Source organism: Arvicanthis niloticus, chromosome 3, assembly GCF_011762505.2.
Source record: "Arvicanthis niloticus isolate mArvNil1 chromosome 3, mArvNil1.pat.X, whole genome shotgun sequence".
Lineage (NCBI taxonomy): Eukaryota > Metazoa > Chordata > Mammalia > Rodentia > Muridae > Arvicanthis > Arvicanthis niloticus.
This window is the reverse complement of record NC_047660.1, coordinates 59027775-59055441: the sequence shown is the minus strand read 5'-3', so window position 1 is coordinate 59055441 and position 27667 is coordinate 59027775. Positions and strand designations below refer to the sequence as shown.

The 27667-nt window shown below is 35.5% G+C and overlaps 1 protein-coding gene across 2 annotated transcripts in view; it reads right to left on the bottom strand.

Moving 5' to 3' along the window:
* Nup58 (nucleoporin 58) overlaps positions 1-27667 on the bottom strand; it is a 50551-nt gene that overhangs the window by 17856 nt on the left and 5028 nt on the right. The window contains exons 3-15 of one of the 2 annotated variants that reach the window (XM_034499058.2): positions 26629-26778; positions 25459-25596; positions 23375-23482; positions 21579-21603; positions 20276-20341; positions 19206-19380; positions 16324-16403; positions 14823-14941; positions 14351-14433; positions 11113-11314; positions 5602-5700; positions 3856-3951; positions 357-2435 (exon numbers count right to left, since the gene is read on the bottom strand). In XM_034499058.2, the coding sequence (XP_034354949.1) occupies positions 2266-2435; positions 3856-3951; positions 5602-5700; positions 11113-11314; positions 14351-14433; positions 14823-14941; positions 16324-16403; positions 19206-19380; positions 20276-20341; positions 21579-21603; positions 23375-23482; positions 25459-25596; positions 26629-26778 (1511 nt within the window). In that variant the 3' untranslated portion in view covers positions 357-2265. Of the gene's footprint in view, positions 1-356; positions 2436-3855; positions 3952-5601; positions 5701-11112; positions 11315-14350; positions 14434-14822; positions 14942-16323; positions 16404-19205; positions 19381-20275; positions 20342-21578; positions 21604-23374; positions 23483-25458; positions 25597-26628; positions 26779-27667 lie in introns of those variants that run through there. The other variant, XM_034499059.2, reaches the window with a different exon arrangement.

Genomic DNA, 27667 nt, shown 5'->3' with positions numbered 1-27667 from the left:
CATTCTTGAATGCTTTTTTACTGTATTCACTGAGGCAGGGTCTCTTGGTCAAAGCTGGAGCTTGCTGGTATGGCTAGTCTCCCTCAGCAGCTAGCTCTGGGATCCCTTCTGACTGGCGCTGTAATCAGGAGGGCAACCACACCCACCCAGCATTTACTTACACTTATCCAGCATAACAAGCATTGTAACAACTGGGCCATCTGCCCAATCAGAATTTGCTACATTGTCTTTTAGCCTTTTGTTAAAAACAAAGAGAACAATACTATAACTTACAAGTGTAGGAAACACTAAAAGCCAATTAAAGAGAAGAAGCAATAATAAAATTAAATATGTACAACTGCTGAGACCTACAAAGATTCAAACAACTAGCACAATTTTATTATTTCCATAATAGACAAGGCGAAGACAGAGACAAAGACAACACTCTGACTCCTACCACAAATGAATGTTACAAATCTCCAGTGGTTCAACATATGAAAATATATATAAAGAAAAAATAACCCAGAGAAATATAAATATTCAGATATTTGCAGCATAATACAATGTACTTAAAAAACCAACAAAGCAGTATTTTTGTAATGGCGTATGTAACTCTGATGGTAATTTAAAATGCCAAAGCACACCTTTTTCCTATCCTCCCCCATAATCTGGACTGAGGGTTGCAGAATTACAAAAATATACAAATAAAAACAAGTTTAGTGCTCAGAGACAAATAACTCTCCTTATTTTAATTGCATCAAGATGCAAATATTGAATTCAGGAATGCCAATCACTGTTATATGGAGATGAATAAAACAGACCAACAATACTTTTATAATCAAACCCAAGTAACATTATACTAAAAATATATATGTGCATGTATATGTATGTATGTACACCACACCTATTTTAGAGGAAAAAGAGGTGCCTTGGTGAAAATGATCCTGAAAATATTCACTGATGAACATTATATACAAAATCTTCTATGTAAAAAAATTAAACTTTCCGTGCAATTCTATGTGTTCATCCCACCTGAAAACTACTTTCGTGCTGACACGGTCCTAAGGCAATTCCCTTCACAGTGGTGTTCACTCACTCAACACCAAGAACGGCAGCTCGGACAGAGGTCACACAGACAACCTAACACACCTCCGTGCACTCACGGGAGCTCCACTCACTCTTCAAACCAGCAAGTTTATAGTGGGTACAAAGCTTTTTCCTAAAATGTAGTTTCTCTAGTCCAGATTAAGCAATCAGCATATTAAGAGGCTCAGAAGCCACTTCATTTGGTTTCTCAATAGCCCTATAAGAAGAATTCTGTATTGAAACAGCTAAACAAGTTCTTACTGAATTAACATTGCATCCTTCACCTGCATAGATTCAATTTGGCTTAGTAGCTCTTTGCCCCAGAACATCAGTCTGGAGTTCACAACACTTCTAAAAGTCCATCTCCTTTACAAAAGATTCCATAATAGTAGCATGAGAATATATATAGGGTAATAAAAGTTTCTAAAATCTGTCTGATGAGCCTTAGAGCATTTCCCAGTTGAAGCAGCTCCTAAGGGTCAAAGTATAAATAAAAACAGAAGAGTGGGGTCAATGAAGTTGAATGGGTTAAATATTTATATCAAGAATCACTTCTGTCTAATAAACAAATGAAGTGACCAGGTACCCCAAGTTACCCCTTTTATAAGCGCTGAGGATCTAAAGCATACAGAGTGAATAACTAAATACACTAGAAAAGGATAACAGTCTGAGGCAAGAATTGTAGGTGTGTAAATATATATTTTATGTGCACACATTGTGTGCATTACTCTCTATATAATTACATACATATCCACAAGATGCCCTGCAGCACAGTTTGAAAGGCCTTGTCAAGGAACAAACTACTTCTAGCACAGGCCCTAGAGTTTATACCATCTGCATAAGAAACCAATGTGCATGTATTCACAGCATGTACCTCAGCAACAAAAACATTGCTATTAATGCTAGGATAAATCATAGCTTTAGGTTGATGGATATTTTTCCCATCACTATCAATTAGTAATTTAATCACAACATTTCTTACATGGAGAATCAAAAATAATAGCAACAAAACTGCAACTGGATTTTGAATTCACAAGAAAGATGTCTGGTAAGGTAAACAAACAAAGTTCAAGTTCCAGAGTGAGAAATATCAAAACGTTATAAATCTCAAGATGCAGTTCAATTACTACATCATTAGAAAAATAGAATCATAGAATGAGCGGCGCCAGCTAAGCACTGCCAACACATCGACCCGTATGTTTATCTCTTTCCTCTTTTGTTTCCAGCTGGAGGTCTCTTCAACTGAAGGAGTTGTCCTCCCGTTCCAAACCCCGCAGACGCAGGATTGGACACCCCAAATGTCAAACCAGCTGATGCCGTGATGCCAGGATTGCTGAAGTTAAACCCAGACGTACTTGAGCTGCCAAAGCCTTATGTTCAGGGAAGAAAATATTCAAATGAGAAGTTAAATCACAAAAACAAATATAAAAAACAGGGATGAGTGAAAATTTCTATATGAGAATACATAATTTGTAAGAGTAGAAAATGCCTATAGCCCTTGAATTTGTAACATGGAGCTTTACAGAAAAATGATTTAGCTAACAGCTAAAAGTGTCTTGAGAGATAGAGGAAGCTAGCACAGATAACTAAAATATACAGGAAAATTTAAGCTACCAGAAACTGCCTTATCTGTATCATAACATGTTTTATGTGCACATACAAGTGTGCATTATTCTGTATATAATTATATATGTGCATAAAATTACATCATTACATATATATTATGTCAGTGTCTTTCTACTTAGACTCACCAAAAACATTTTAGAAAACACATTCAAGGTATCTAGACCTGCCCTTAAATCCCAAGCCTTCCAAGGAAACCTCAACCCACCTGAATGTTGAAGGGAATGTAAACAACGAGTATTCTAAGAGTCTTTCTAATTAAGAGCAAGTGCTCTGGATACCTGGGTTCCTGACACAGTATTTAGATTCTAGTCCTGACACTACTGATTACAAATCTTACTCCACTGGCACTGCTGACTTTAAATACTACTGATAATAAGTACAGTTTCCTAAATTTGAACCCATTTTTTGAACAGTGTCACACCACTATTTTAGATATATTATTTATCCTTACAAATTACACATCAGGACATGTCGGTATTTACAAATATAAAGTAAATGAAAGGGTAGACAATATTTGGGGTTTTCTACTAGTAGATTAGACCTTAAAAATGAACACAGAGCCAGTTAGTCATTATTCATAAACTACCCTACCCCTTAAAATCGGAGGTACTAACAACTGTTTAAACTAAGATGTCTTTCATGTTGGACTGCCTTTTATTTTGCTACAGACCTACAGTTTCAGCTACAATATACAACTGAGGCAGGAGCACAAGTGAAAGGCAAGCCTGGGCACTCAGTGACACCATGGTTCAAAGTGAGAAGTAAAAAGAGAAATAGCCCAGTGGTTAATTGCTTAATGTGGGTAAAAACCCTAGTTCCCACCACAGTACAAAACACAAACAAAAAGTTCTCTTGGATAAAAAACAAACCACCAAAGTATAACTACTGGGTTAATGAGGTAGGGGAAAAGCCTTAAACTATAAAGTCGGTCACTAGGATTCAAATGAATCTCTAGTTAACCGTTTATAAGTCAAACTAAGAAGTCTCAGTACATACAGCCACTAATGGTAAAGCTACACAATTTAGTTAGGCACACATGCTTCCCTGGAGTACTAAGTACATTAGAGAGCTTAAGGGGTTACTGAGAATAAGAAGGTGCATAATCTTTAGTTGAATGATTTTCACTTTTTAATCTGCCTGGAAATCAGGCAGAAGTACACAAACCTGCACTAAGACTTCCTGAGGGTTTATCTGTTGTTCCAAATCCAAATGAGGAGGCCCCTGTGGTACCGCATCCGAAACCAGAGCTAGCTCCAAATCCTAGTGGAAGGTAATAGAGAAATACACAGTGCACATAAAACACAGATTACAGTGTACTCACAAGAAAACCAACCACCAATACAGGCCAAATAAACGCAATGTTCACAAACACAGACTTACTGAGGCAGTCAGCTACTTACTCTTCTGCGTAAGACTTCTTGAACAGATTAATTCTAAATAAAACACTAATTTATAACTACCCAAACTAGTTTACAGCCTAGCAGCAATTTTTAAAGAACAAGGCTATTAAAATCAAGATCACATAGGTTATTTTCATCACTGAAATGAGTATAGAATATTAAATATATGCCTAGCTGAAGCATTTTTTCATTTCAGAAAAATATAAAGGCTGGCTAAATTCATAAACAAGCATGACTTGCACAACAGTGTAAATACTAGAATATTCTGAGATAAGTGCTCTCTCTGCTCCTAACTACAAGACAGTCCACTACCTCAATCTACTCTGTAACAGTAAATTCTGCCATGTTACTCTCCATTTTAACACTAACAGTCTTCCTCTTAAAACGTGTTTTCATCATACAAAGTCCATGAAGAAATTCTAAGTACTCAAATATGGTTTACCAGGTATTTTCTATATCATCTCCAAATACGTCATTATTATTAGTCTTATGCTATTTTCCCCATGTAGATGAGGATGACCCAGAACTTCTGATCCTCCTGCCTCTTGAGTGCTGGGCTTCCAGGTATATGTCCCTACTTGCTATATTTGCAGTTAGAAATGGAACCAGGACTTCATGCTTGCTGGGTAGCACTTAACAGCTAAGATGTACCTCTAGCAAAGTTCAAAGTCCATTGTTATTCTGCAATGGCTTCCGAAAATACTTAAGTTGGCAGTGAAGTATCACTGCCTATAAAAAACAACACGATGGAAAGTGGATCATGGTCAAGAGGGATTATACTATCTTTCCTAGCTCTAAACTTCTCAATGTAGAACAGCTTGTGATAAATAACCGTGGTAGCATATAGCCTCTCTTGATATTTTAGTGAAAATACAGGAAACTTCACTACCTTAATACTTTTGTCAAAATATAATAAACTCTCCATTATTCAAAAAGAATTGTGAATACAATAACAATGAATGTCTTTATAGACTTCTTATTAGTTTATGAAACAATTAGAATAATCTGAATTACTTATGTATGTATTCAGTCAAACATGCCTAGAGTGGATTAAAATGACAAAAGTCAAGCTGCTGAATTTACAATAAAATCCTGTTTAAAGTGGTCACTCTCAGGTAAAAAAAATAAGTTAACGATCAGGAATATCTGTATGATGTAGTAGACAGGATTCCAAAATTACATTAGAACTCATCTTTAAAAGTTCAATTAAGACTAAGTTGATAAGCTAAGTACTTTTCAAGTTGACATTTCAGCACACTGACTGGAACACACAAAACTTGCTGCCACTTAGCTGTCGTGCTTTCTTCTATCTACTTTCCATAGAGGACAGAATGACTTTTTAAACTCTGAAGCGAATGCTAGAAAACAATGATTATGTTTGGAGAATCCGTTTTTGCCAGATGGAACCTTAACTTCCCAAATAGCAGCAGATCCTCTTAGAAATGTGTTACAGGCTACCATCAGTCCAAATGGAATAGCTCAATGAAATATGAGAAAATGTAAAGTGTACCTCCAAGGTTTGAAGAACCTAAGCCACTTGATTGCAAGCCAGTGCCAATACCTGAGCCGAATGGCGTTCCAAAACTAACTCCCAGAGACGGCTGTGGCCCTGGTATGAAAAAAAAACGGGGGGGAAAACAAATTTGCCTTACTCTGTATTCAAGATTAAAGTTCCTTTATGAGATTATTTTAAAGCTGAACATTATTTTTTAACACACTCCACTTGCTAAAACTTTGATTTCAAGATGTTAAGATGTCACCTAACTTATCTATCCCAAATGTTTTATCTGAAATTTTTTTTAAAATTATCTGCTTATAGTTTACCACAATAAAAAATGTTCAAAAGTTTAATGTACTGATAATTTGAAATATTTAATGCCTCATAAGTTATAGTTTTTATATTTCTACAATTGTTTTAGTTCTACTTGTTTTCTGATTAAAAACTATTTGGTGTAATAAATAAGGTTTTACTTTCCTTTTTAAAAAAAAACAAGCTCCCAGTATTACAGTAAAGTTTCAATGATCAAGAGACTGACACTAACATAGCAAAACTATCATGTTACTTTATAAAGTACCCAAAAAATTAGGTATGACTTCTTATAGTACAGAAATGGTATATATAATAAGTAGATAAAAAACAAGACAATGTTTTATTTTATTTAATTTATTGTTCATCTTAAAAGCAAACCAATTACACAGTAACATGACAATTCCAACTTGTTCACAAAAGTGATTATTGAGTTCTATTCTTCAGCTCTGCTACATTGTACCACTCATCACCTGATTCATGAGATGGAGAATGAACATTTACAAAGGCACAAATGCACCTTCACAGACCCAATACATTCAAGGCTTCAGAAGCTCCTTTCCAACATTCTGGAAAATGTACTCAAAATCAAAGTCACGTGTTGTCCTTTCCAAACCTGCTCCGATAGGGATTTGGCTGAGTTTGTTTGGCAACAACAGCATCAAACGTACTAGCCCCTCATGGGAACTACCTTTTTTTTTTTTTAAACTAAGCAGAATACAAAAATCTAAAAATCTTTCATTTGATAATAATTTATGAAAACTACTCAGTAAGTTTCATAGTACAATCTTAGTCCTGCCTTCTGCAAGCACAGTGGTTAATACATCTTAGAGTTGAGAGAATGCCAAAGCAAACTGCACCTTCAAATTTAACTTCAAAAAACTCAAAGCCTTCACGTTGTCCAATGAAGAATGAGGTTTGTATATTCAAAAGGTAGTGTAAATTTATAAAGCACAAAACAACAAAATAAGGAAGTACATTTTGCTACTCTGGGACAGAAACTGGACTTTTAAAAATAGCTTCTATCCAGAAAACAGAATAACAACTAAATAGCAGCCAGAGTTCTTATACTACTATTAAAAAAATAAATTAAAAAATATGTTTAAATTTTTACATCCAGTTTGAGATTAATTTAAGAATAAAGACCTGACTAGCAGCTCTTTTGTAAAATGTTACAACAGGAAAAGAAACATATTACTTTCTTATGTCTAACAAAAATAACAGAGAAAGCATATGTCCAGTTTCTTTAACATTGGGAGACTGTCACATTTTAACAGGAGGCACTGCTGGTGGAAGACGCTAAAGAACAATGCACACCACAGTCCTCAGCCTTACAAGTTGGGAGAATTACCCAGATAGCATGGATTTTGTCATGTGTAGGTCCATTTTTTTAAGAGCAACAGACAATTTCTGCAATCATATTTAGGACATCAAAACGCATCTGACAATGACAAGACTTCCCATTGCACAAAAGATGCGAGATATTTTGAGTTTTCTACCTTCACACAAATTCTGAAGGCAACATCATTTATAAAATAGTAGGCAAATGTATAACATTTTAAATAGTAAAAGCTCATGATAAATTATCTCCCAGGCCAAAGTATTAACATAATTATACTCTGGCTACCATATATATTAGTTTTGCTATCAGAAAACAGATTCTAAATCCTTCAGGTAGAAGCTATGTAAACAATTCAAGTCACTTTGAAATCTGAATAGTCAATGAGGGGCTCTTAGTTCTACAAGTAAAATTAAATCAATAATAAAGACCAATGATTGCCTAAAGTGAAATTTCCATGTAAAGAAACATTTTACAAAAGTTTCCATAATAAATTCACATACAACAAAATCATATTTAGCACTCTAATTCATACTTTCTAGAATAAATATTACCTTATTTAATGTAAAACTGTATTTATAGGAAAAAGACTAAAGTGCTAGAATTTCTTATAATTTTCCATGGTCACCAAAAATGTCTAATGTAATTACCACTGTTATTTTTAAGTCACCTTTTAAAATAACAAAAATGCCTTCCCCTTGATAAGAAAAACTTATTCTTGCTACTTTTAATGGGGAATGTTCCTTTGGTTATTAAAACAATAAAATCATGAAACCACAAGAAACTAAATATAAATATTTAACATTTCTGATTTAACACTATACCTTAAATGTCCAAACCTTCACCTAAAGCTAGAAAGCAGGAATTCCTCACAATTGCCTCAGCTCTCCTTAAAAAATGAAAGCTAAAGTCACATGAGAAAAATCTTATGTAAACATCAACAACTTTTAAGTGTGAAAACACAACAAAATTTAACCTTAGTACACTGACTGAAAAAACATCCATCCTAAATCAAAATCATATTGAAAAGCCTAATATACTACTAAGGTTTTTGGGAGATCTGAGGAACATTTGTGGACAAGTGTACATGATCTTATCCACACACTGATATTCACTTTATGTATGAATAATCTGGGTTTTCATGAACTCAGTCTTCACAAGAAAGAGCCACAAATTAAATATACCTAAACTCAACTGTGTATTTGCTTTCATTTAAAAAAAAAGGAATAGAGGGTTGGGGAGGCAGTTCAGTAGTAGAGTCTAGACTTGTTAGCACATACAAGTATGTATTGTATGGATTCCATCCCAGTACCACCAGTACCACCAGTATCACCAGTACCACTACCACCACTACCACCACTACCACCACTACCACCACCACCACCACCACCACCACCAACAACAACACAAACAGGAAGTCCTTTAAAATTAAGGCCATCCTTTCACCTCCTAGAAAGACAACAGCAAAAAGAAAAGCCACCTTAAAAAAAAAAATAACAATCTAAGAAAAGCTATTATCCTTTTGTGTCCCTATTTATATCAATTATATTTAAAAAATCTATATGCAAATAAAAACTTTAATAATGCAAATCTATATAGCAACAGCTGTGTATAAAAAACATACAAGCTTTGTCCAGTTTCTCTAGATGGTTTCAAATTGGGACTTAAAAGGGATTTCATGAAAAGTACTACACAGAAATATCTCCCTGGGCACAAAACAAAATGTAACAGGGCTTAACTAAATGGGATGCAATTCATAATACCATTACCCATGTATCTAACAGAACTCTTAAACCTCACAATCCAGCATCCTAAGGAATAAACTAGCATTTGTAATGGGGGGGGGGGGGGGAGGATATAAAGTGACTACAGAGCCAGAAGCTTTTAGGGAAACAAAATGGGAGAGAAACATAATGCAAAATTGTTAGCACTGTTATTTCTTAATAGTTAACAACCTGATTCAACTAAAGTACAAATACTGTAAGATTACCAAGGTTAATAAATTCCAATTCCTGCCACCTAATTAAAGTCTTATTTATATACACCCTAAAACTATAAGAACATACTATAAGCAGAAATTGCTTCTAGTGTGTAGGGGGAAGTCAAGTAAAAGTAACAAAATTAAAGCCCATGAGCCAAAGCTCCCAACAATTTCTGCAAGGTCTGCAAATACTCTTTATAAGACAGGGCAAAGGTCTTCCCTGTATTATCTACTTTTATATTTGACCAACCTAGCTCACACAAGACACCGTATTTATAGAATAAGCACTTGTCTTTATGTCTGTGCTTATAAACTTCTTAAAGTTATACAGTCTACATGTTAAAAAGGTTTACAAAAAAAAAAAAAAAAAAAAAAAAAAAACTGGGTGTGGTGGCTCATGCCTTTAATCTCAGCACTCTGTAAGCAGAGACAAGCAGATCTATGAGTTCCAGGACAGCTAGGGATACACCAAGAAATTCTATTTAAAAAAAAAAAAAAGAGGAAAAACAGCCCTTTGATGGGTGATTTCACTTCATATTTAGTTATTTACTACAGAAGAGATTAATTTACAGCCCAAGAGTTTTGACAGCTCTCTTTTCTCAAGCTTTACTTATTCTCTTGAAAATAAAGTATATTTTATTGACACGTATCCAAACCACATTTCTCTATTTTACCTTAGGGATGAATAATGATTAGCTATTAAATAACGAGAACTAAAAATCATGTTGTTGGGATTGCTACCCTATTACTCCAAAGCATAGTCCGTCTACAGAAGGCTACAGTCTAGCCAGCTAGAGAGCTACTAGATAGTGCTTACAGGAGCCACCATTCACACAGATCCAGCCATAAAATGTGGAGGATTTGGCCTAATTCCATCAACAACTTCTTACTTGATGACAGATCAATGCTGTCATTCAGATGTGACAACAGGAACTAGAGCATGCTTCCCTAGTACAGGTGGCCAGAATGCAATCCAAACATCTATTGTTTGGTTTTCACTTTTTAATGTTGCAATTTACTACTGGATTATATGAAACTGTGAGAAAGACATACACTACAGAATAAGGCTCACTCAAAAATTTATAAATCATCAAAGGGGAAAAGGTAAACCATTAAGACTGCATTTTTCTATGTCAAACTTCAAACCCAATAAAAACTACCAGGAATAAGACAGCTAATCAACTTCCAAAATTCCAAATGAATCACTGAAGAACCACATCACAAAAACACTGCAAATGGTATTCAACCAAGGACTAAGGTCCTACATAGTGTATAATCCAATCTCAAGCCTTCCTGATTTTGCTAGTGCTCAATCCACTATCTAGTTAAAAACCCCCAGCATGCATCTTCTTCAAACCTGATTTTGACTCTTTTAGAGGAACTGTTTTGTTTCCAGTCAAAGTACATCCAAATGAATCTATTAGCCTTCAACACATATCTTCAATACAAACATAACTGCATCCAGATCTGCAATCGTTATGTAAGAGACTGGGAATGCACCACCAACTATTATCATACCTAAAAAATACACCATGTGGTACAGGGGATTACCTCTGACTTTAAAACAAAGGGCACAATCACAACTTGAGAATCTAATGTTTTTCTTAAGTGTAATTCAGTAGTGAAACACTATATTCTAAAGGGCATCTATAGCAATACAGCAAATAACAATAAGTAAATTCACAATATTCAACATCAGATGTATAGTTATTGCTAAACTACCCTGGCCTTTTGTTTCAGGTATGTTTGTAATTGTGTCTATCACATTTTTTAGATTGGAACAGCTATTCATAGAAATTTTGTCAGTGCTCACACAAAAGGAAGACTTATAAAAATGCACATAATGTTCTCTGCATTTGAACAGTAAGAAGCTATAACTTGAATGCATTCAGACCTGTAGCAGGCTGTTGCTGCTGTGTAAGTGTTGCAGCCATGGCAACGGCTGCTGCGTTTGGCATGGTGCTGAAAGGAGTGGGTCCAGTAGTAACTCTGGGTGCATTCTGCCACTTCTTGGCTTCTGTTCTCCTGGCTTCAAACACATCCACAGCATCACCCAAAAACATTTTTCTATAGCTGAGATACTGTTCTTTAAGCACCTAAAGAGATGGGAGGGAAGGGAGAAAGAAACTAAGTTCCATGTTGGGAACATGTAATTCTATTAAATGAGTTAGAAAGATCAACAACACTGGCCATATTATACATGCCAAGTAAACTACAAATGACACAACTAGTAACTGACACTGACATGACAAGGCCTGAAGCCCCATCACTCCTGTGAATACTGTTTGTTACTGCTGTCACAAATCTTTACAATACCCCACCTAAAATAAAATACTCTAGGCTAAGTTTACATAAGTTTCCATAGGCTAAGATTACAGGCAAGCAGAATAATATTTAAATAGGCACTGGAGTTTATCACAAACTTTTCCCTTAAGCATCCAACTTTCTCATAACCTTAAGATTGAAAGCATTAAATATATACCAGTTAAATAAATTTTTACGTGACTTGGGTACAACATGATAAAATAAGACTTCATACTTTTAAGCACAGAAAGGCTGAGGGAATTAGCAGGGCTTCAACTTTGTCTAATAAAATGACCAAATTACCTAATTCAATAAATAACCCCATTAAGGCCATCAATCCTATTTCATATTAAGTATAAAACACTTTTATTACAGATCTAACCTAATTATATAAATTTTATTCCAATTTTTGAAGAGAGGTAGTTTTCATATTTCTTACCTTTCTTAATTATTAGGCTCTTGTCACTACCAAACACACACTTACAAATCTTATTAGTATACTACTTAAAGCTACTGTCACCCTTTTATGTGGCTGTCCATTTTTAATACTCCAGTTTCAACCTTCATTACTGTTAGAAAGGACCAAAGTGGACCTGCTAAGAACTGAATATTAAGAAACATGGCATTAGCAGCAAGGTGAGGAAAACAAATCTTGTTACTGTTCTCAAATCCATTCTTCCTTCCCTTGTGTTCTATATACATTCCCACACACGGGCGCAACTTCCAATAATAGGAAGTAATGGACCAAGACTTTACAAAAACATTTTTTCTAAAAAGGGAAAGGGCGGGCTGGAGAGATCGCTCAGCCGTTAAGAGCACTGACTGCTCTTCCAGGTCCTGAGTTTAATTCCCAGCAACCATATGGTGGCTCACAACTATCTGGAATGGGATCCAATGCCCTCTTCTGGTATGTCTGAAGACAGCTACAGTGTATTCATATTTATTAATTAAATAATAATTTTTTAAAAGGGGGGGAGGGGACCACTCACACACCTAATACCAACCATGATGTATATGATGCCTTTTCCCCCCTGGAAAAATCCTGTTTTTCTATTCAGAGTTTCTCTGTGTAGCCCTGGCTGTCCTGAAACTTGCTCTATAGACCAGGCTGGCCTTGCCTGAATATATGATGTATTTTGAAACTTCCCACTTTGATAATGTCACTGAGGTGTGCTGGCAAGGTAATTGAAGTCTCTTTCAATTAGTAAATGCCCATGGGAACCAAGATAATTCCTTGTGAGACTCACAAAGCACAAATCTAGAGCTTATATATTTAGCTTGCTTAGAACTTAGTATGTAAACAGATGGTAAAATAATTTCCTGGCTAGTTGTTAGCTTGACATAAGCTAGAGTTATTTGGCAAGACAGACTCTCAATTGAGACCATGCCTCTGTAAGACTGGCCTACTGGTAAGACCGTCAAGGATTTTCTTCATTAGTTATTGATGTGAGAGGTCCCAGACCATTGTGCGTGTGCCAATCCCGGGCAGGTGGTTCTGATCTGTATGACCAAGCTGGCTGAGCAAGGCACAAGAAGCAAAAAGTGTTGCTTTAGTTCCTGCTTCAAATTCCTGCTCTGACTTTCCTCAGAAACACAGAGTGACCTGAGATTTTAAGAAGAGATAAACCCTTGCCTCCTCCAGGCATTTTTGGCCATAGTGTTTTGGTCACAGCAATAGAAACCCTAACCAAGACACCTAACAAATTTGATCAAAGTCACATCTTTGGTTCTTAGAAATATATTTAAATAATACAAGAAATAACTAGAGGAGCTGAGACAGGAGCTCCAGGCCAGTTTAGGCTATATAGCAAGACCCTGTCTCAAACAGAAAGCAAATGAGAGACAACAGACAATTGAAATATCTATGTATGGCAATCTCAGCCTGTTTTCTATCCTCATTAACAAAAAGGCTGTTTTTCAACCGATCCTGGAAAAAGTTGATAACTTTAACCAGGCCTGGTGTTACAGGTCTAAAATCCGAGATACTCCAGAAGATGAGGCAGAGTAACAAAGTGAAGGCTGGCCTATGCAGTTATCAGCTCACAAGTTATCAGCTGTAACTCCAGCCCTAGGGTAATTAATGCCCTCTTCTAGCCTCCATGGGCAGTAGGCACATGCATGATACCCAGATATGCATGCATACATGCATGCATGCAAGCACTTATACACATAACTTTTAAAGGAATTTTAAAATAATAAAAGCAACAAAAGCTCTCAGAGTGGCAAGATGATCAGACAAGCAGGATCTGATATGACAGCGAAAGTGAAACAAAGGAGCCTGGGCACACATCATACCACGTTCTACTATTTTGTTTACTTGGAAACATTCATAATAAACTAAATTTAAAAATAGCACAAGACACACCTAAACAAAGAATATTCTTGACCAGTTTAAAATCTTACAGCAGCACTTATCATAGATTGATAAGATTCTCAAGAAAATCTGGTAGTCTTCCTTGGGAAATTTTCTTAAAAATGCTTTAAAGTTTCAAATCTTTTGGTGTATACTAACAATTTTTAAATGGCACAGTTTAAAGCAGTTAACTTTCTAAACATTCTATTACCACTAATCAAACAGATATGACCATACCCAACCAACAGAACACACATTACACTGAGTTAGAACAAAGAAAAATTTGTCACTAGAGATGTTTGTTTTCTATAGTACAATTGGTACTGGAAAAGAGCTGGAACCATTCTGAATGTAGTTACATGAACACACATCAACTCTATAATTGCTAACAACAGTGATGAGGGAAAATGGGTATTAACATCAGTTATTCCCAAGATGCTAAATGCAGACAGGTGAACTGGCAATGAATGCTTACCTTGACATTTTCATGAATAGATTGAAGCTGTGCAGCTAAAGCTACAAACGTTTGATAAATTTTCTGCATAGCCATTGATAAATCTGTAAGAGAAAATTATGAAACAAATATGTTAACAATTAATGTTATTTTTCTACTACTCTGATCTAGTTTTGGTAGTCAATACGTAGAAGGAAAAAGACTATGGTCTTTTACAATACAGAAGACACAGGCTAAGAAGACTGAGAGGACATTTCCATCAGTAACCTAGGAAGGAAGGGGAAGTTCTAGACTGTCCCCTCTTGTCATAAAAGTAATTATTTACAATAAAGCATTTCCAGGGAACTAAGACTTACCAAAGACTTTTTAGGAAATTTTCTTAGAACAGCTTAAGACAAACACTAATAGTTGTTTGCACACCTACTATACAAATTTAACCACCCATCAATAACACAGTGATGCTATCACAGAATTACCAGAGTAGGGATGTTACCTTGAGGAGTTATATGTGAATTGTTTGCTTGAGTGGCAAGATGGTTTTCTAGTTCTTCAATCTGCTGCCTGTACTGCTGAAGCTGTACCTCAAACTGCTGAACCAAGATTCTGAAGTAGCTAAAAGAGTTATACCAAATATTTGAAACATTATTTCCTTTATACTTAAAAATACAAATAAGTAAGTAATGTCCTTTTAGGTAGGGCTTTCAATTTAGGATAAGGATGTAACTCACATATATCACTGAAGAGAACTCCCAAACATTGAATATTATTGATGTACCATTATTCCAATTATGGAGAGCACATTACAAAGTGACTTTATAGAAGTAGCAAGGTCATCTAACACAAGTTAGGACTCACCTATTACAGACAGATAGAGACTAAGGAAAATTACAAATAAATGCAACAAATAACTCCACAACAGGATCCAGGGAGGGGAAATGTACATTAATGAGGAGGGGAATCAGTAAAATTCTAAGTTGTTTTAGTTAAAAATGTTTTACCAATGTTTCCTACTGTTGAAAATTACACTATAGTTCTACAGAATGTTACCATTAGCAACAGTGAAGTAAGAAATTTATGCAAATTCTTTGCAATACTGTTTTTTTCATGTTCTCTAGAAGTCTAAAAGTTTGAAAAGTTAAATCAAAGTACAACTATCACTAAATTTTACAATCAAGTATTTAACAGATTTTAGAATAATAAAAGAAATTTGTGTGTTTTCTATAAGACACGTGTCATCGATGGCTGGGAAGATAATAGAGTAGAGTAAGTAACATGCCAGGTGAAGAGGAAGGAAAATGAGAAGGAGCAGGAGAGGGATGAGTAGGTGCAAAACTTTTGGCAACATGAACTATGCTGTTAGTATGAAAAGAGCAAGGTGATGAAATCAGTTTGGAAACAGGTCATGCTAATCTGAGTAGATGTGTATCAGTTATTTCCTGAACTTGGTTACCTGTAGTGTTATGTAAGCAATTATCCTTAAGAAGCCATTATGTTTGCAAACAATACAATGTGTTGGGGGAGGGATGTAAACAGACATACAGAATGTGGAAAGAAAATACACATGATAATTTAATGAGTAGGGTATTTGGATAAATAGTACATATGCAATTCTAAAATAATTTCCTTAAGGAAAAGGAAAAAGCAAAGTACAGGAGCAAGAATCACATGCACACAACCTTCACCTCCAAGGTCACTAAGACTAGAAGTGATGGACGGAAAGAAGAGGTAGCACAGGGCCAGAGTGGAACACACTGGTTGCAGTCAATGAACAGATGGATTCTGTCATGCTGCTACCTTATCAAAGGTAGTTGGAAATTCAGATCTTAGCCTTTTAGTGAGACAAAATAAACCACTCTCTTAGGATAATTAGAAGAAATCATTATAAAGATCCAAGTTCGGCCTTCCCATGTAGCAAACCAAAAATTCTGTGTATGATTATTGCTCTGCTGTTGTAAAAGTAAAAAACTTCTGTTAAAAAAAATCCAGTAACTTACTCAGCAGGAGCTGTATTTTCATGTTGGAGTCCAGGTGGTGTTTTCTGGGTTCTTAAAGCTATTTCAGCATTCTTTAACTCCTAATACATCAGATTTTAAAAGCACATACAGGAAACAAACAAACAAAAACACCAGGTAAGAGGCGAGTATACAAACTATTTCTTAACAGAGATGTCAAACCACTGAATGGACTTGCTTTTAAAAACAATAGAACAAGCTGCTTTACATGCTGCTGAAACTTCTTTCAAATGAAAACAAACTAAACTTTCAATAGACTTGATAAAAATTATACTGATCTTTTTTGAGGAACTATGCATAAAATTCTGCAATTTTATAAAATGAACTAAACCACAGTAAAAGGATTATGGTACTGCTTCAAAACCTTCACTACACAAATGTAGAAAATACTATTTTTAAGAAAAGGCAAGCAGTTAGAACAAAGCAGAGGCTGATGTCAGCAAGGATGACCATCTGAATAGCCGACAGCACACACTCACATTGCTCAAAGCTTTACTCATGCTGTCTTGTCAGTCAAAACTAAGCCTGTAACACAGCTGCTTCTCTTCTTATAGAAGAGGAAGTGGGTCATAGACTCTATTTATCTAATACACTGTGTGGGAAGCCTACAATCTTCTACTCTCCCTCAGTGCCATCTTACCTTCTAGCCAATGAGTCTTCAGGACTAATCCTCTTTTTTAACACCTTATACTCCTTATTCCTGACATTCCACTGCTCTTTTCAACCTCTATTTTTTAATTTACCTTTTAAAAAGAAGTAACATAAATTTATGTTCCTTATAATAACTTTTTCCCCTTAATAAACTACCAAGCTGTTAAAGTCAAAATGGTTCTTTGAACCATTTTACTTTTCGTTTTTGAGAAAACATCCTATTATGTAATCCAGACAATTCACAATGCCCCTGCCTCAGCCTCCTAACTACCTCTCCTGCATTACTATACCTGCATGCACGGCCTTCTTAGCCTTGGGTTTCTACTACTCCAGCACCTCTCACTGCCTACTTATGTAAGCACAGGCATTCTACATTAACAAGCTGCTGGCAGATCTTCACACATATGCTCTATTACCTACTTAATAACAGGTAGAGCCTATATAAGGCTCTACCTATTTAAGCCTTTTACTATTTCATTTAGCCCCACTATCTTTTTATCTCAAAAGACTTACCAATTCTGCTACATACAGGTGTCACACATTTATGGATGGAATCATCCAGTTTTAATTGGGTTTGATCTCGGCTACTCTTAGTTGACAACTTGATTACACATCAGGAATTAACAAAAACGCTCATCTGTGAGGCATTTTTTTTTTCCAATGAAATCATTGGAAGTAGGAAGACCCACTTCTAACCCAGATCTTTGAGGTGGGAAGATCCACCTTTAATCTGGGCCATACCTAGTGGCACCCTATATAAAGGACATGGAAGAAGCAAGTTTGTTCTCTTGGCCTGCTTGCTCTTACTCTCACTGGAAAGTCCATTTCTTTGGGAGTCCAGCATTTACTGAAGACTAGCTGAGACATCCAGCCTCATGGACTGAAGAAACTGGTTGGTAGACAGCCATTGTTGGACAAGCTAGGCCACAGCCTGTAAGTCAGTCTAATAAATTCCCCTTCTGTGTATACATATAGATTCATTCTATAAGTTCTGATCCCCTAGAGAACCTTGACTAACACAGATTCTCTTAGTTTGCCACCTCCATTACTGGCTAATGGTAACGTTCTATGAACGTAGAAATTTATCTATTTATACAAAATTCAATTTCATATGATTTCATGTTTGACCAAAGCCTAAATTATTCAATCACCTAAAGCATAATTAACGTTTTCTTCTACAAAGTACCCAATGATAAAATGACTGAGAAAATGATCAAAAAATGACTGAGAAAAACAGATGAATATTGTGTTCATATTTAATAAAAAGATTAGACAGTAGGACCCTGAGAAAAGAAAGTCTTGCAATTCCTTTTAAACATCATAGCTTAGAACAGCTATTTGAATAGTATTTTTTAAAAGATTACAAAGTATTCTTGAATAAATGACTTAAAAGACATATTACAAAGCTACCCTTGGATGTTCTACTAAAAATTCTATCACTTCCCTTTGAGGAACAATGGATAAGCCTAGAGTAAAAAGGCATCACATGAAACTTACCAATAACTCAGCCAAGATGATAGAAAAGGATGACTTTTTAATTACAACACATAAAACACAAGTAATTTATATATTACCACTCTCCTATGAGGTAGATAAGAACCACTTACCTGTATTATATGTATGATGCCACAGATGGAAAAAAATTCAGTAGTCACAAGTGACAGATGTCGGTCTTGTTATTCTCATTATGTAGGTTTAACCAAGACTAGCCGGTTAACCAAATAACCAGTTAAACTTAATACTAACAAGGCATGTCATAGTTTTTAATCTAATAACTCACAAATTAGAAAACATTTTCTGTCTAGGTATTTTCTTCCTTTATAAGGTAAGCTCAGCCAGAAGCACTCTTATGAGAGCTCATGGTTAAGGGTGGAATTAGCAGCAACTGTTCTTCAGCCTCTTAAAGTTCTCTACAGATCTAATTAGATAATAAGGACAACAGTAACTATTCCAAATGGCTGTAATGAAAACTAATTTAGGGTAAAAAGTATAACTATAAACTAAGGTAGAATATTGCTATATATACATATAGAGTTCATATTTAACATGGAATAAAAAGTACTAACATATCAATTTAGAGTTTTATGAATGCTCTGGTTTTCTTAATAGTGTGTAAATATCAAACTTCATAATTAAGTAAATTTCTACTTCAGGAACACACACACATGGGCGTGGGGGTTAGGGAGAGAGAAATATGGCTGTCAACGGCATACCTGAGCAGTTTCTAACTTCAGTTTGTCGATATTGAGTGTGTTCCTCTGCAACCCACTGGCAGCCAACGACAGAAGCTGCTTCAGAGCCTTGATGTCTTCCTGGACTTTAAGCATTGCTTTGGAAGACATTCGACTAATTTCTTCTTGGACTTGTTTTTGCTCCTTGACAAACTTCCTAAAACATCAAAAGAACACAAGTGATAGGAATGAAGGCTGGAGGGGAGAGGGAGGGATGGAAATAATGTCTATGTAGACGGGCTGGAAAGACGGCTCAACAGCTAGAGCAATAAACTACTCTAGCAGAAGTCCCAGGTTCAGTTCCCAGCACCCACACCTGCTCACAGTCCCATCACAACCATCCATAACTCCAGTTCAAGGCCCTCTTCTGACCTGCACAGGCAACAGACACAATGCACAGACATACAGGCAGGCAAACACTCATACACATAAAGTAACTCTTCAGAAAAAATAAATAAATAAGTTAAAAAAAAAAAAAAAGAAACAAAGATTAAAAAAAAAATAAAACTTTTTTCCTAGAGAAAAAGAAGTACATTTAAAGTAAGCTGGTCATAGTCTAAAATTTGAAAACTTTAATTCACACTTTTTTTTTTCCTTTTTCCAGACAGGATTTCTCTGTGTTAACAGCCCTGGTTTTCCTAGAACTCTATTTATATACCAGGCTGGCCTTGAACTCACAGAGATTCATAAGCCTCTGCCATCCAAGTGCTGGGATTAAAGACATGTGCCACCACCACCTGACACACTTTTAAATATAATGGTACTTACAAAACTTCAATTCTTACTTTTCTGATTAAAATTTTTCAACATTATTTGTGTGTGCATGCTATTTTTTGTCAACCTGACACAAACTAGAGGCATTGGAAAGAGAATCTTAATTAAGGAATTGCCTTCATCAGACTGGCCTGCGGACAAGTCTGTTGGGCATTTTCTGGATTAATGATTGATTTGGGAAGGCCTGGCCCATAAAATATTTAGCAAAAAGATGTTTCTCCTAAAATGTACCAAAATTTTTTTCCAATTTTATTTATTTCATTATAGTTGGTACTTACTGGAGGTTTTCAACATCCTGACAGATGACAGGAGGCAGGTTTTCATCTTTCAGTGCTTTACTATCCCTAAGAAAAAAGCCACACCTGTATTAATGCCATCTACAAATGTATTAATACCAGCCAGAGTCTAAGAATTGACAAATAAGTTTTATTTTTCCTGTTAAGAAATGAAAATATAGCTATGTTCTCTACTTATGTTTTTATTCTGGTCTTTATAAAGAAAATAATTTTCTTGACTTAAAATTAGCTTTAACATTTTATTTGACATCAGTATTTTTTTTACCAAAGATTGGTGTTCATAGTAAATATTCTGAAAAGTATTTAAGTGTCTGAAAAAAAAAATCAGAAAATACTAGACTGAATGAGATGTTGAACCTTGTAAGTTTCTTCTGACTCAAAGATTCTGTGATTGACATTCAATTTAAAAAATTAAGATATTAAAGAAAACTTACAGCTTTTTTCATGAGATTATATTTTTTAAACATAATTTAGTATTTTATAACCTTCACTCAAATGGAAAAATACAGCCTACTGACATAATTACAAATAACACAAACAATAATTAAAATTTAGCCTACTGTAATACTCACTTTACGGTACTGGCTAGAACCCCCAATCTCTCAGACCCTTCATTTAAAACTTTTAAAGCTTTCAATTTTGGTTTATATATGTTCAACTAATTGTTACTCTATATAAATATCCAAAATCTGAAACACTTCCAGTTTCATAGATATTCAACCTTAATAGGTTAAAGCGATACATGTTTGTGAGGAGTGAACCTGACTATGTCCTTACAAATGACTCATTTAACAAATGATTCATAAACTAAGCAGGTAACTGGCAAGTAAAACAATGGCCATATTTGAAGCATGCATATGATACATATGGAAGGCATTACCTTAGCTGAAGACTGGAGGAAGTGAAACGTACTGGAGTAGTGACTCGTGTTTGTAAAACTGACACAGTAAGGGCTGCAGGGATGACTCAGTGGTAAAGTGCACGTGTAGCAGGCACAAGGCCCTGGGTCAACATTCAGCACTGACAAGGCTAAAACTAAAGTATCCATATTACTGGGAAATGTCAACCACTTTTTCCTAAAAATGGATTTAAATTTTCTCAATGACTAGTAATCAAAAATTTGACATTTCAGGCTTCCAGAATAATTTATCATTTTTGTAAAAACGCAAATTTTTTGCCTTCTAAATGTATACCCAGTTATAATCTACTTGCATCTATACAATCTGCCAACAATTTAGCAAATGAAATGTAATTAGAATTTTTTAAAGTTAAATTATAAACTTACTCTGGCCTTGTTCCTGTTTTATCACCTAAAAAATTCAAGAAGCTTCATGTAAAAATTGGTCGTTTAACAACATTAATACATTCCAAGTTCTAAATTAACAAAATTAAATAAAATACAAATACAAGTATGTGATTCCCTGTACTGAAGAAAGAAACACAACATCATGATGGAGATCTGACACCAAGCAGACACATTACAGAGCTCAGCATGTGCTCCCTCAAAACGAAAAAACTTTTTCAAAAGTTTTCTTGTATGGATCGTTTGTCCCTGTCTACCAGAAACTTAAACACCACCATCACCACTATCAATGTCCCAACTTCTCCAACCTAACTATCCATAAAGCGTTCTCAATCCTTTAGGACAACTGTTTCAATGAACCTTCCCATCTGTCACAAGCACAGACTACATCACACCTTCAACAATGAACATTGCTTAAAATGCCAATCTACATCTACTTCTTACAGCAGTAGTGAGGTAAAACAGTGTCTTCAAATGTTCATTGGGTAAATATGTTTTCTCCATTTGTGAACTCCTCAACCTTGTGATTCATACATTTTCTGAGGTATTGCTCTTATTGGTAAGTTATTCAACACTACTTGAACTTCTATCTCATACATAGCACAGTCCATTCATTTATTTCTCAAATTAAACCCATAAGACACATACTGATGGGGGTTGGAGAGATGACTCAGCGGTTAAGAGCTCTGACTGCTCTTCCAAAGGTCCTGAGTTCAATTCCCAGCAACCACATGGTGGCTCACAACCATCTGTAATAGGATCCGATGCCCTTTTCTGGTGTGTCTGAAGACAATGACAGTGTATTTGTATGCATTAAAATAAATCTTAAAAAAAAAAAAAAAAAAGATACTGATTTCAGAGATGTTAAAATGTGAGAAAGCATGTAAAAATCAAATACTCTACATTTCAACTTTTTTACTTTAAACATAAATGGGTTTTTAGTTCTTTCATGACTATTCATATTTACTTTTCCACAAAAATATGGAATAATCAATACATCATTATCTTTCACTGCTCAACATTTCCAAATGTGAAGCCTTCCTTCTAATAAATGAAGTCTAAGATTTGATAAGACAGGTTAATAAAAACCGGGGATTTAATTTTGTTTACCTAAATAACTCATGTCCTTAAAACTAATGTACTGTGGTGGTTGGAATGAGATGTCCCCCATAGACTCTGAATACTCAACACCCCAGTTTGTGGCAATTTGGGTAGGATTAGAATGTGTGGCTCTGCTGGAAAAGTTTGTCACCCAGGGCTGGCTCAGTTTTCAAAAGCCACATGCCATTCCCAGTTTGCAATTTGCTCTCTCTACTTTCTCTTTGCTGTACTTGATGTGGGCAGTCAAGTGAAGATCCAGTTGCCTTCACCCACCATCTCTGCTCTGTTATAATTGACTATTAACCCTCTGGATTGTAAACCAAATAACTCTTCTGGAGTTGCCTTGGTCATGGTGTTTTAGCACAGCAATAGAATAATAACTAAGAATTTCCAATGTTAACTGAGTAAGAGTAGATAACAAAATACACAGAGCACTACAAATAAGCCATTAACATATACATTAACATAGCTATACAAGACTTAAACTATTTACAAAAGTCAATAGTTTATGCTCAACATATAGAATTTGTGAAATACTGATGACAATGTGAACAAACATGAAGATACCATACTAATGAGTCTTAGTGGTCAATCACATTAGTGATCTTTCAGGGAGTTTTCAGGAACCTACAAACATCCTAGCAATGCTGTTAGAACACTGGAGTAACATTACTTACTCTTTTTATCTGATGAGGTACTAAAATCTATACCACCAAGGCCTTCATTGCTGGCAGCTGAAGTAGGTGCTGTCCCCAAAGACAAGCTTAAAGCATTTTGTCCAAGACCTGTAAATGAATGAAACGCCACTATCAACACCATTTATCAACTTTCCTGACTTTAAAACCACAGATTTTCTTCCTACTTGTTTTAAGAGTAGGAAACAAATCTGGAGCATGATTTGGGTAAATATTGTTAATCTTGTTGGATTCAATAATATATTTAGCTTGGAAGTTTGGATCTTCCATTATCAAAGGGCCTAACCATATCTAACTTGATATAAGTAAACATTCTATTTTTATTTATTTTTAAAACTTTTTCTACAAAATCCATTTCACATGATGTATTTTCAGATAAATACATCCTGCTGTTTGACATATTAGAATTGCATAATTGTAAAATAATCTAGTATGAATTTGTAAAATATAAGTGTGACATACCTTAAATGTTAAGTATTAACTACACATTCCCAAGTTATTCTTAGAAAAAAACTTGTTTAAAAACTAAGTAACTTTTATTTACTTATTTAAATCTCACCTCACTGACAAAAAGGTTCTAATGAACTACAATTAATCATAGTAATTCTATTTACAAGCTAACTAGATATTTTGTTGACAAACCTATTTTCCCACAAATCAATGCATTTCTACACTAGTATGTCTGCTATTGGACAAGATGCTATCTGTTTTAAAAGCTGGGAAAATGTGATGTGATAACTAAAAGTTAGGTTTAAATTGTGGCAGTGAGTAAAAGAACAGTTAAATAAATATCATTATGCTAGGTAACCCCAACCCTCAATCTGTAAGGTGACAATACATTAAACAATTCTGGCCCTAAGCACTTCATGAAAGTGACACGCCACCTGTAACTCTTAAAGTCAATGGCATTTTTAAGTTAGCACAGGCATAAAATAAGCATTGAGTACTGTGTAAAAAATCTAAGAAGTGGTGCCGACTTGGCTGAGAATCCCTGCTTTCTGACCTGTGGAGATGTGAACAAGCCAGGAAGCTCTTGCCAGCACAGGCAGTGCTGCCCTGGCTGCTATGCTGTAACCTCTGCTATACTCCCTTTCATGGAGCTCAAGTTACTTCTATCAAGTATTTGCTTACAACAATGAGAAAAAAAAAAAATTTCAGAGTGATAGGAGGTTATAAAATGAACTCTTGCCTTTCCTTTTTATTGTATTTTCATTTTGACCTCATACAAATCTGTGTGAAAAATGTTTATATGCTTATTCTACAAGCAGGCATGATACAGTTATTACATGTCTGGTTTCTGGAAGGTGTTTTGAGTAGATACAAAACTAGAGAATGGCAAAATTAGTAATCAAAAGATAAGGCAAACTTGAACACTACAGATTTCTACAGGTTATCCTGACCCACTCCTTTCCTTCCTTTGAATTGCCTGGATCTTTACAGAAGACAAAAAAATTACTAGGTTCTTTGGCAGAAACCATCAGGCCATGTTTTTTTCACCTTATACAACCAAAGAAGAAGCTATTATAAATGGGCCTAAGAATTCCATGGTTTCTATGTGTAAATATGTATCAACTTCTAATTGGTAAACCATGGAAACTCCTGAGGTTATATACTCCCACATGAAATAATTACAATGTCTTCAAATAACAGGAAAGCTTTATTCACAAAAATACTCTTTGCTGACTTCTAGAATGAAAACCATACCTAGAATACAGGTTTTTCTGGCTATAAAACATGAAGTTAGGATGTAAACCTTTCTTGTAACTCACACTAAACAAGAATCACCACTAAACCACACCCCCTGATCAAGACAACTAAACTAACATTTATTTAAAAGACAAATTTCTGTGGCAATTTTCTGAATCTTTCTTTAAAAAGGCTCATTGAAGTAAAGGAACAACATGTTCTAAAATATGGCTAAGATGTCCATTTACAATAGGAAATTATTTTGGCTTTTATACTGAAAGAAAAACAGATTATAAGAAAAAGTATTCTTTTTAGCAAGCTAAAATAAAGTAAATTTAAATACAAATATTTACTTTTGGAAATGAAATACTATCAATTACCGGATGTTGCTGTGTTTCCACTCTGGAAAAGTGAACCTCCCAAACCAGCTAAGGCTCCCCCTAAAGAAAGCCCCGTTGATGCTGTTGTAGTTGTAGCTGGTGTTGCTCCCAAGTTATTCAAAGTAAATCCTGTGGATGCTGAAAGCAAAAACAGAGAAAGAGATGAATAGCCTTCACATAGAAACAGCACTTTAAAACACCACAGGGAGGGCTGGAAAGATGACTCAGCAGTTAAGAGCACTGACTGCTCTTCCAGAAGTCCAATTCCCAGCAACCACATGGTGGCTCACACATCTGTAATGGGACCCAATGCCTTCTTCTGATGTGTCTGAAGAGAGGGTCAGTGTACGTATACATAAAGTAAATTAAAAAATCTTAAAAAAAAAAAAAAAAAGAAAGAAAGAAAGAAAGAAAGAAAAAAACAATACGAGTATATTCTCAAAAACAGAATTTAGACACATGAAACCACGTGCTCAAGAAAATTTTGTAAATACTCAGAATAAAGAGCAATAGTAGTTTTAAGGCAGAAACTAGTGACACCCCCTTCCCCATTTCCCCCTCATCCAACAAAATATTTTTGGGAACTATTACAATGGTACCCAGTAACTAATTCTAAACAACAATACAGTTTTTAATCCGAGCCAACAATTCTGCCTTTAAAAGTAAATGGATCATGAACTAGGTAAGTTTACAAATGTCTTTACACTTTCTGCCATCAACAGTCTCTTAAAAACAAATAAGCTAAAAATAAGCTCTACACTTCACTCCTCTGATGCTTTATTCTAAGCAGTAGAGACCATATTTCAAGATAGCTATAACAGCTTTAATAGCCAATGCTAACTTATTTTTCCCAGATAGCCTTATTACATAACCAAGCTTTGCCTTGAACTCAAGATCTTCCTGTGGCTCCCTCCCAAATCCTAGGTGTGGACCACTAAGTCTGACTCTGAAAAGTCAGTAATTCTATAGGACAAAATCAATAACTAATTCAAATATATTTCCCCAAAGTACAGTTGTGCTTTTAAAATTTTTATGCTTGCACAGCAAAACAATTTACCCACTGAACCTCCCCAGCCAAGAGTTGTTTAATTTAAATGGCTACTGATATTCTCTAACTGGAAAAAATTTAGTATAACCAACAAATTCAATTTTCTTCCCATTCTGTCTCACCTGCTGGAGTTGATGTCAGAGCAGACGAGAGAGTAAGACCACTAGCTGAGGTAGAAGTGACAGGCAGGGCAAATGGTGTGGCAGATGCTGCAGGTTTACTGAATCCTAAACTGAAGCCTGTTGTAGATGCAGATGTAGTAGCTGCTGTTCCTGTTTCAAAAAAAAAAAAATCTAATTTTTTATCTTAATTATATAGATATTATACTGGTCTTAATTAGTATTTTATGTCTGTGATCCTTTTCTCTACTATAAGAAGTAGAATAGAGATACGCCAGTTGGGACTAAATCATGGTGAATATAAAACTTTTGGATTAAGAAAAAGAAATGCAAGATGGGTGTGGTGGCTCACACCTTTGATCCCAACACTCAGGAGGCAGAGCTAGGCAAGCTCTGTGAATTTTAAGCCAACCTGGTATATTGTAAGTTCCAGGACAGGCAGAGCAAGACAGTGAGATCCTGTCTCAGAAAAGGAGGCCTTGGGTGGGTGGGGGGCTGAGGGGAGAACCAGCACCCAAAGAAAAAGAAACCCAAAACCAACCACTCTTAATACTGTGATCAATTTCAATTCCCCTCCCCAGCCTACAACAGCCCTTATTCCCCCCACTCCCTTTGCTCTCAACAAAAAAAAAAAAAAATAGTCCCTCCCTGTCCCACCCAGACTGTACTCTTGGAAATCCTCTTCTTCTGGACTCCATCCCTGTCAGCACCAAGCTCTCTCCCCACTCCTTTCTGGGCCTTGTCTGGACATCTCCTTCCTGCACTGATCCAAGAGTCCTCTTGCTGCTTCCACCACTGATCTCTTCAGTTTCATCATTCCAACTACAGGTACAGAAATCTAACCCTAACTGCCACCAGCTTCTTTGGTTTACTGAGGCAGTATCTCACTAAGTAGCCAGAGCAATCCTACTGTGTTAGCCTCCCTAGTACTGAAATAGCACACCCATCTGTGAGCCTAAACCTATTCCTATCTGAATCCCCACTGGTTATTGTACCTTTGAGTCATACATCTGACCACAATACAAAAGCCTGCTAGCGCCCT